The sequence below is a fragment of the Exserohilum turcica genome (assembly GCF_000359705.1).
Source record: "Exserohilum turcica Et28A unplaced genomic scaffold SETTUscaffold_7, whole genome shotgun sequence".
Taxonomy (NCBI): Eukaryota; Fungi; Ascomycota; class Dothideomycetes; order Pleosporales; family Pleosporaceae; genus Exserohilum; species Exserohilum turcicum.
This window is the reverse complement of record NW_007360288.1, coordinates 476728-487231: the sequence shown is the minus strand read 5'-3', so window position 1 is coordinate 487231 and position 10504 is coordinate 476728. Positions and strand designations below refer to the sequence as shown.

At 51.5% G+C, this 10504-nt stretch overlaps 2 protein-coding genes across 2 annotated transcripts; both read right to left on the bottom strand.

Annotated features, from left to right (window-relative positions):
* Positions 1–759: 759 nt before the first annotated feature.
* SETTUDRAFT_165441 (uncharacterized protein) lies at positions 760–1788 on the bottom strand. Its single transcript, XM_008032057.1, has one exon. It carries the CDS (start codon positions 1587–1589, stop codon positions 876–878), a length of 714 nt encoding a protein of 237 aa, XP_008030248.1. The 5' UTR covers positions 1590–1788; the 3' UTR covers positions 760–875.
* Positions 1789–2163: 375 nt separating this feature from the next.
* On the bottom strand, positions 2164–6141 carry SETTUDRAFT_173669 (uncharacterized protein; the record flags this gene model as incomplete). Its single annotated transcript, XM_008032056.1, has 1 exon — positions 2164–6141. The coding sequence occupies one exon, from the start codon at positions 6139–6141 to the stop codon at positions 2293–2295; it is 3849 nt and encodes a 1282-aa protein (XP_008030247.1). The 3' UTR covers positions 2164–2292.
* Between the last annotated feature and the right edge of the window lie 4363 nt (positions 6142–10504).

Sequence of the window (10504 nt, the reverse complement as noted above, 5' to 3'; positions counted from 1 at the left end):
GCCAGCAAAGATGAGGAATGGCGGAACTGCCCAGCCAGCTGCGTTAATCGCTGCGATCAGCGTTACCCACCCACGATTGCCTGGCTCAACTGCCTTTGGTCGGCCCCTCCTCTCTGACGCTGTTACGACTAGCTGAGTCGTGATCTTGCCCATCATGAAGCCAGCTTCGTCGAAGTTGTAGACGTCCTCGTCACAGATGCCGTACTTAGCCTTTGTCTGCTCTACAAGCTCAAACCAGCTCTTGATTAGGACTGGATCTTCACATAGAGCTCTCTGCCTATCGTACGCTCGATTGAAACGCGTCGTAAGACTGTCTGTACGCTTGACAAAGTTGGCTGGCCACTTCTGCCCAACCTGGCCAGCGCCGCGCGCAGCCAGCAGCTTATCAGCCATATCGCGCACAGCAGCATACGTGGGCGCAAATCCACGTAGATCTAGATCAAGTATATGATCAACTATCACCTCCTCTTCTAGCTTAGTGAGCTTCTTTGAGTTAGGCTGGCAATCGCGTCGAGCAGGTATACCAGCGCGTCGGCGGCGGATTGTTCGTTCAGACACGTTGTAGACAGCAGCAGCGCGACGATTACTTTGTGTTTGATGGAGATTAATAGAAGAAATAGCAAGCTGAATATCTGCTTCATTTAAAGCTAATTGAGTAGCGCTACGTTGAGCCATTGTTCGTTGAGATAGGAGAGGTGCGCAGGTTTGGTGGGGTGCGGCGCTCGCTTACCTGCGGCGCTCGCTTGCCACATACGTTAATGCAACTCGCTCATACACCCAATCAACGCCAGGTCCTTAAACTGAAACAAAATATGCTAGGGTATAGATTCACCACAACCGTAATTTTTCTTCCTGCCATCTGTTTGATGACTCCTTTATATAGCTGTTCCGCGCTCAAAGCTATCGCGGATCTCGCTCGTGTACTTGTTGTAGAAGCGCGCGAGCTTATCGTTGAACTGCTTGTTCTTCTGGTTGATGTAGGTGACATCGCCCATGTCCTGTTCGTCGCGGATGCCCCTGGCGGCCCTAGCCTTGAGTCTGGCGCGCTCGCTCTTCTCGAGGTCCTCGACGAGCCTGTCTACCGCCTCCTTGCTGGGCTTGTGGTCGTGGCTGTACGCTTCGTCGACGGGCGTGTTGATGCGGCCTTGGCTGTCGACCGTGTAGATCTCACCGGCATCCGTCTCCACTAGTTGCAGCAGGCCAGACGACACCTGTGACTGCAGCTTGCGAGCCTTTTCCTCGGCATACGCCTCCATGTCTACTTTGTTCATCTGGCCAATATGGCGCTTGTACACCTTGTTGGCCTCGTTCCGGTAGTCGGCAAACGCGACGCCCTCGCGGTTCTTGGCCTTCTTCTTCAGCCGCTTGTCCCAGCTCTCGCTCTCCTCGACCGTGTAGTCCCAGTTCCGCTTGCGCTCGAAGTCGGGGTCTTCCGACTTGAGCAGCTTGTACGACGCCTTGTCGTGCGCGGCGCTGAGTTTGGAGAGCTGTGCCAGACGCGCGCTGCGGTCTTCGGCGTCGCGGACTTCGCGCTCGGTGGCTTTGCGCCCGCTGGCTTTTTGCGCCTGCAGCGCTTTGAAGCGGGCCATTCGCGCGGCGAGAGCTGCTTTGGGGTCTGACGGTGTCGCTGAGGCTGGAGCCGCATCTTCTTTTGCGGTAGAGTCCTCGGGTACTGGGGCGTTTTCCGCCGGTGTTTCCTTTACTTCCATGGTACTCGACGGTGCTTCGTCTGTTTTTATTTGTGTTGGTTCGGTTGCGGAAGAGCTCTCGTCTTTACTTGCGGGCACGGTAGAATTCGCCGTCTCTTCGTCTGCTTTGGGTGTATTTGCCATGTTGGGTTGGTGTTGCAATCAAAGTGTAGCAGCTCCGTCCGCGAAATGTTTGATTGACGACTGCCAAGACTCTAGCGCGACTTTGGCTCTACAACCCTAGGCTTCCAATAATCTCCCACTCATGCCGAGTTTCAGCAAACACAAGATTTCAATCAGATATGGCGCTAATGATGCATTTATGAAGTTCAATTGAGTTACGCCGTCCTCCATTGACCTCTGGGCCAACTTGAAAGTCACTCGCATTCCTCATTGCAGCAGCAACGATCTTCTAAAAGAACTGACGACTGCAGAGAAATATTTCTATCATCCAAGTTATGAACAGAAAAAAAATATTCAGTAAATTACAGCAAAAATTCTAATCATTCTTCTAATCTCAATCGTACAATGACCCATGATGGGATGCATCTACCCAAATATTTTTCTAATCATACTTCTCCATGTCTAACCCAATTCTCTAAATCTAGATTGGCTCGTCCCTCGGCTCAACAAGCACCTCGTTGACACTGACATGTTCCGGCTGCTTGAGCGCATACACAATACTCTCAGCAACATTCTCTGGGTCCAGGACCTTGGCTCCGCTCGGCTCACCATACTTCTTCAAGGCCTCGGGATCTGTGCTCATACCTAGCAGGTCGGTCACTACATTACCTGGCTGGATAGAGGTCACCTTCAGCCCCGTACCAGCAGTCTCCAGCCTCAGACTCTGCAGCGTGGCCTCTACGAAAAACTTGGAAGCCGAGTAGACTCCCAGGCCAGGGAAGACCTTTCGCCCAGCATCAGATGAGATGGCAAGGAGGTGACCCTTTCCGCGCTTGAGCATCGAGGGAACGATGGAGGAGATGACGTTCAGGAGACCTTTACAGTTTACGTCGACGGTCTGGTTCCATTGGTCAGTGTAGGAGTTGGCCATCATGGTGAAGTACATGACTCCGGAGACGTTGACAAAAATATCGATTGGACCAAGCTGCTTCTCTGCTGCAGCGACGAGTGCTTCAACTTGGCTCTTGTCTGTGACATCGGTTTTCTGGGTAATGATCTTGCCCTCCCGAACTACGATGCGCTTCTTGAGATCTTCAAGGGCGTCGAGGCGCCGTGCTGCAAGCGCAACATGGCAGCCTTCTCGCGCAAGGGCTGTGGCAGTCGCGGCGCCAATACCAGATGAGGCGCCCATGACAACAACAACCTTGTCAGAGAGCGGACCCTTTCGAGGCAGCCGAGCCGAGCCGCCCGCAGCATTTTGGTGAGCTGGTGGCTTTGGAAGCCAGCCTCGAGCATACCAGTGGCGTGTATACGTCTCTAGAAGTACGCGATCAACCTTGGGGCGCTCTACAGCCAGGCGAAGCGGTCGCGTCTTCGCGTTGTCAAGCACAACGACATCTCTCAGGAACTCGATGCTAGGCATACCACCACGGAGAATATCGACGGTAAAAGCACCGTCACCTCCCTTGACAGAGCCTCGCTTGTCGTCCCAGAGCTGAATCCACTTTTCAAACTGCATGGGCTTGGTGGGATAGCCTAGTACGTTGAGTTCCTCGAAGACTTGGCTGACATCTACTGGATCCGGATCGCCAATGTGGAAGATAGTCTGCTCAGTTTCGGTTTGGTTGCTGAGGTGGAGGATGGCTTTGCTGACAAAATCGACCGGTGTCATTTCTGCGCGCCAGCCCTTGACGTCTGGGTAGTGACCAATCCTGATGGATTCAACAATCAAAGCTGTCAAAAGATCCCAGGCATTGGCAGCGCCAGTCTCGCTATGGCCGCTGATAGTACCGATACGGTGGATCTTTATGGGGAGACCCCTTCGGCCAGCCTCCAGAGCAAGTTGTTCAGCGACCCACTTGGTTTGTCCATAACCATCGGCAAGCTTGACGACATCATCAACCTCGAGAATCGTGTCTTCGGGCCACCCTTCCCGGCCCTTGGCAGGAAGAAGTACTCCGTTGGTAGAAATGTACTGTACCGTCACGCCGCCCTGGGCAGCAAGACGTAGGATTTCCCGTGTACCGCCGACGTTTGGTTTTTGCAGCGCCGCGTAAGGGTACACCAAGTTGACGGTAGCGGCAGCGTGAACAATGACATCAATGCGCTCAGCCAATGCCTTGAATGTATCGGGCGCGAGACCGAATCTTCTGCGAGACAAGTTTCCTGGGAGAATTTCCACGCGCTCCATGATGTTGTCGCTCCAGAGGCCAAAGTCCAGCAAGTTCCTACGTATCCTAGCTATACCAGCGGGAATATCGTCTTGCGAAGAATCGGCGAAACGAACCATACACACAATCTGAGCAGATGTGCTTTCCAGTAAATCACGGAGAAGGAAAGCACCCAAGAAACCTGTGACACCAGTGAGAAGGACCGTCTTTGCGTCCTTGAGCGCACATTTTTTGGCGCCTTGCGGCTGAATGTCTTTGTCCAGGACGGAGTCGGCACGCAATACTGCTGGCAGGTTCTCTTGCACCTCGGCCGTGTGGCCATCCCGGATAGCACGAACCGTGTCCAAATGTCCGTTCAGCGTTGCCGGTTGGGCAAGACGTGCGACTGGTACTCGGAAACCAAAGGTATTCGACAGTCGCGCAGCTAGGTCGGCGAGTAGAAGTGAATGGCCACCAAGATCGAAGAAGTTATATTCTGGAGTAATGGAGCTGGTACTGACGTTAAGGATGGAGGCCCAGATCTGGGTAATCTGTTCGATGGTAATTGGACTTTGCTCGTACTTGCGGGCACTGCCTGAAGGCGAAGCAGGTCTTGGGGGAGGCAAGGCTTTGAGATCAACCTTGCCAGAAACATCATTCGTCGGCAGTTTGTCCATCTCGACCCAGAGTGAAGGTATCATGTAGTGAGCAAGATAGTTCATGAGCATGCGCCTGGCGGTCGAGCTGCGGCCAGTCCTGTCAATCTCCAGTTCCGGGCGTTCTGCCGATGTGTTCTTGTCGCGTACAATGTAGGCCACTAACTGGCGGTCGATGCCTTCTCCGAAAGGCACCACGGCACAGTGGCTGACGGCTAGATGGCTGAGAATTGCGGTTTCAACCTTACCCGGAACCACGGAGTATCCACGGATCTTGATCATGGCGCCGACACGTCCGGTGATTTCAAGCAGGCCGTTGGGAAGGAGACGCGCCTTGTCGCCAGTCCTGTACATCCTAGCACCAAACTTGGAACTGAAGGGATTCCTGATGAAAGCCTTGGCCGTCGTCTCTGGGAGGTTGAGATATCCTCGAGCAAGCAGGTGCCCGCCAACGTAGAGCTCGCCATTCTCGCCCTCATCGACCTTCTGGCCACTTTCATCCAGAATGTAGATGTATTTCTTGTCAATGATGGGTGGTCCAACTGGGCAGTAAGAAGCATCCTTGTCGAGCTTCTCAAGCATGTCCTTGATGTCGCCGGCGGCGATTTCATGTGTCTCGCACGCACTGTAGACGTTGAGCAGGCGGGTCTTGGGAAGGGCCTTGATACCACGGCGTGCAAGATCGGTTGTCACGACTTCGCCATTGAGCCAAACAGTTTTCAGATTTGGCAGGCGAGTCTCCAGTGCTTGGTGACGCGCAAGGACAGTAGAGAAAAGAGTTGGTGTGAAGAGGGTTTCGGTGATCTTCTTGTTGGCCAGTAGGTCGACCAGCATGCGTGGGTCGTAGCTCGCATCATCCGGAACGGCCACGACGGTTGCTCCCCGCAACAGTGGACGTATAATTTCCCAAACGAAGAAGACATTGCAAGCCACGCGGTCGCCCGGCTGCAGATCTGATAACGCGAACCGCAGGTTGTACGAGAGGACCGCTGCTTTGTGGGGGTTGGCGATACCTTTCGGCTTGCCAGTAGTTCCACTCGAGTAGGCAACAAAAGCCAAGCGATCCAAATCCGAATCGTCAGGCAATGGCTTCAGCTCCGACTCTTCCACGTGGCCGTTTGTAGCGGAACTGGTTTCATCCAGAACAACAAGCGGTGTGGATCCCTTGATCTTACCGACTTCAGCGCTGACAGTGACGATCACTGTGGGCTGCGAGTCCTCGAGAACATCCGCAAGGAGGTCGGGAGGATAAGCCAGCTCCAAAACCAGAAATGCACCTCCCGCACGAAGGGCTGCTAAGCAGGCGATTACATAGTCGGCGGATCGCGGCAACAAGACGCCAACCAGACTGTCGCGGCCGACTCCATGGCCCCGCAGCCGGTCGGCAAGGGCAGCGACTTTGTCGTGGAGCTCTTGGTATGTGTAAGTGTGCTTCTCGTCTTCGAGAGCAACCAAGTCGGGGGTAGCTTGGACCTGCTGAGTGAAGAGCGCTGATAGGTCCTTGGTGGTGTCGATGACAGACATGCCTGAAAGTTTTGGATGGAGGGGTAAAAATGGAGGACAAGGTTCGCGGTTGACAGGTGCTCGACAGGATACTTATTCAGACAGGCTTGCCATATGCCACGCCAGCAGATCTCGTGGGGTAAGGCAAAGGGTATGAATTTTGGCTCGCTGAGACTGGCATGGCTCGCTTATTCCTTGCGCACACATCACGGCACCTTGCCGGTCCTGATGCTGTGCCAACAGGTCTGCCGATAACGTCATTCACTAGCGCCGACTAACATGCCATGCCTCCATATTATTGCTCAATGATAGGCATCGTTGAGGACCCTCGGGGAGCGTCTCGGGGCTGGTTGGTTCCTTGGTGACAGCTTGCAGCAACGCCACGCGGGCTGTGTGGCCGTTTGCCGGGAACTTTGCGGTAGCGCCAACCTACAAAACCCGCTGCACCCACGCTAATGACGAACCGACCCGCCGAAAATGGCCTGGCCCATGGGGGGGGTTGACATGCAACGCCGGGTTCTGGACGAGCACGAGTGACATCCAGCGGGCCTGTGGAGCATTGCAGCGGTGGCGGGATACTCGAGGGCCTCCAGTCCTGCTGGGCCATCTGCTATCGTGTCATCGCCATCAGCATTTCACGTGACGGACGTGTGTACAGTAAGCCCGGGTTCCAGAGATCTCGGCATGTTGGAAAAATCTTCGATCGCCTAGGAAGCTTTCACCGCTCTTGAATCGTATCCAACGAGCCTGCCAAGGACTTGAGGTGGAATTTCGGTGGGTTGCGTTGCCATGCAGATAACATGCATACTATTCAACAAGATTAACAGCGGACAACAAACGAGCAGAAGATAACGGCACTCACTGAAAGATTTCCCGGTCCAGCGACTAGTTGTTGACTGCCTCAAAGGGCTGCGAATGTGAGACACACATAGTGTGTCGATGAAGGTCGATGCATTTCAGGTGTTGGCAGCATCTATATCTCCAGCCAGCGCCTGTAACTTTTGCGTGGATGAAAGGAGTGACTGAAGCGGAAAGGGCACGATGGAGTGAGAACATGTATAAGTATGTGACTGCGCCAAAGGTGGATGCGGGGAAGGCGCTAAAATCACGCGTTGCGGTCCAGCTGCATGTCAGGCTTGTACAAACTCGTGCTTGCTTGGTTAATAATCCAACTCTACAAGACTTTGTTGCGCTAGCAATGCAAGAGTAATGTAAACCTCCCGTTGCAGGTGATAAAGTCTCACGTAAAAATTAACGACAAACACGACCAATTTCAGAATCGTCACAGCATGTCATTACTAGAAAAGTCACGCACTAGTCATGGCATCTGCTGCCACCTCTCGGCCTTCTCTTTCGAAAACTGCCTTTTTTTTAGATGGTAGTGCCGTTAGTCAATTCAATATCACATACAATAGCAACGGGCCTATCTTGACTCCCATGATCTCCGCGGACTGCAGGATAATGGCCGGACTTCCGCACCAGTCCTGTTCTCTGTGCTGCAAAGCAAGATTTCACTGCTGATGTAATAAATATCCGGCTCACCCATAGCCTGATTTAGCGTATAGCCCAGAATGAACAGCAGTGTTTCGCTCAACGTGCTGCTAGCTCATGAGAGCTTGATAGAGCGTATTTCTATTCGGTTGACCGCACACGCAGTGTTTTGGACAATAAGAATGCATGCCCGTAGATTTCTGGTCACGTAATAGTGCGTCGAAGTATTCCCGGATACAAGCTGACAAAATAATGAGACGGAGCTTCGTGAAGACCGCCTCACTCGCTCGTAGACACTTGCTTCGAATTTGCCTACACGCATAGCTTATCCATAAAGTTTAATTATGTACGAACAGATGAGATGTAGTAGTGGAACAGTGATACGCCTCATGTCTAGAAAGTCACTTGATGAGAAAAGTGAAAGAAGATCGGTGCCGTAAACCTTGACCCCTTTATCATAAGGTTTGTCATTCAGCCGTATGCATCCAAGAGAATCTGTACATGAGAAGCTGACACCTGCCACCTGCCACCTCGTTGATCCTATCGCACTGTATGGCGGCCATACGAGAGGTGTTGAGAATGACCTGATGTTGATATAACACGACATATAGCATACAATGGGGATACAAAGTTTCTCGACATACTTGGTGAGCGCCAAGTGCAAATGAATTACATTCCGGTATCGCCTCTACCTTTACGTAATCACACCATCTTGGGCGCACTTTGCGAATGATTACGGTAATATGTTAGCACATGATTTTCTAGTGAATCGCGAAGGAGAAAGGGTATCACTTCTGATAGAGATCGACAAACTTGATATGTTAGCACATATGACCCGGTGGAGGTCATCCATACGACGCTTCTAGAGCTACGCGGTCCATCGATGTGGCTTGACACTGAACCGTTTGGATCTGCTTATCGGCCCGTTCCATGACCAATTTCAGGACCGTGGGTGGGCGGCAACTCCGCGCGAGATTTACCTGAGTTGCGGATGCCCAAGTTTCTCTACTTTGAGATATTAACTTGGCCCGTACCTGTATAATACTAGGCAAACATACCTCGTGTTGGTTCATGACTATGCAGAAGGCAGCTTTGAGCGTGAAACTGTATCCCTCCAAGCAGCCCCTTGATGCTGACCAGCATTTTATCAAGGCACTAGCTCTTGAGTCAGTTGTGGCTGTCAGCAAATCTAGCCGCGTGCAGCTTGCTAGGCTAAATCATATTCATAAGCGCTAGTATTATGAGGTTCCTTAAGCCAGTAAACACTCGACCAAAGAGGTATGCTCAGAACTGTGCTAGTTCCAAGGGAGACGTTTCTTGGCTACCATCTCATCGGAAATTGTGAACTGGAACATCATACAAAAGGGATGAACTACAAGCAGAGGAGAGTAGAGCTACGACTTAACCAATTCTGGGTAGCTCCATCTTAGCGCTTATATCACAAACCTTATGTCGCTGGCTGTGATTACATACACGTCGGTTCTTACTACGTAGTATTTCCACTCCTAATATCCCCTTTTTTACCCCTTGATTCACAACCCTGATTTATATGACTGCCGAATTAATGCTTTACCATATCTTTGGGCCGGCAGCACATTGTGCTTCAAGAGCCGTCTTGAACTATGAGTAGTTCATATAGAACACAACGACCTCATACAGTCTTATATGCAGCCTCACTGCTTGGAATATGCAGCAGTTGAGATAGATAACCCTGAAATTTGCAAGTGGTCTAGCAATAACAATTACTGATGACATTTGCTGTTGTTGTGTAAAAACAACAGTGGGCTATGCATAATGCTCTGACGATGAATGACTTATCCGATGAATTACTTATCACGAACGAAGCGCACATGTAGGAAGTTTAGGACTCAGTGAGCTACCTGCAATATTAACTCCATGTTATGAGTTTGGGAAAGCGGAAGATGCCGCGAGAATTAGGCCGTATCAAGCATTCCACCCCCCTTCCATGTAAGATGAATCATCTGTAGGACCCGTAACACGTGCTTTGGAATATGAGAATCCGACACGTCAGCGACTGGATTAATACACTACCCTGCAATAATCGACCTCCTCACTGGCCAACTAAACACATATACGGAGGTGCCTCACAAAAGTTTTGTCCCACGCTAATCTCGGCGCTTCGGCATAACTCTTCTTGGCGCAACTCCCACCTTTGAGCTGAGTAGCTGTACGATTTGTCTGTATCTATCGTTACAATGTCTCCTAATACTGATCCTTACACCCGCACCTTAATTGTGGCGTTAAAGTCACCTTCTGTTGGCAAGTCTACATCACAGATCTCTGAACTTACTGATGTTCATCCTCGTACGGTCAATCGTATCTATAGTAGAGCTATTGAGGCTGGTTTCGAGCCAAACGTTCTCCCTCTTAAGATCCTCCCAGAGCACGTACAAGACGCCCCTCGCTCTGGCCGACCTTCAAAGCAGACGGATAAGGTAAAGGAGCAGATAATCCAACAAGTACGACGTGATAGATACGGACGAGAGAAGAGCTGCGCTGACGTTGCTGGTGCTCTCAGTCTTCAAGGAGTCAATATATCACGCACTACAGTCTGGAGAGTATTAAGAGAAGCAGGATACAGAAAGACCAAGCCGACGAGGAAGCCTGGACTGACACAGGAGATGAGGAGTGCTCGTCTTAAGTGGGCGCTTGATCATAAGGACTGGACATTAGAAGACTGGAAGAATGTCATCTGGACAGACGAGACGTCTGTTGTACTCAACCACCGGCGTGGCGGCTATAGAATCTGGAGAAAAGCAGACGAGAGAGTAGTCAAGAGCTGTATCCGTGAGAGGTGGAAGGGATACTCAGAGTTCATGTTCTGGGGCTGTTTCTCGTATGACAAAAGGGTCCATGCCATATTTATCAGCCA

What these genes read in the sequence shown, in the direction of transcription:
- SETTUDRAFT_165441 (XM_008032057.1), bottom strand. Translation starts at nt 1,589, where the DNA reads ATGGCCCGCTTCAAAGCGCTGCAGGCGCAAAAAGCCAGCGGGCGCAAA.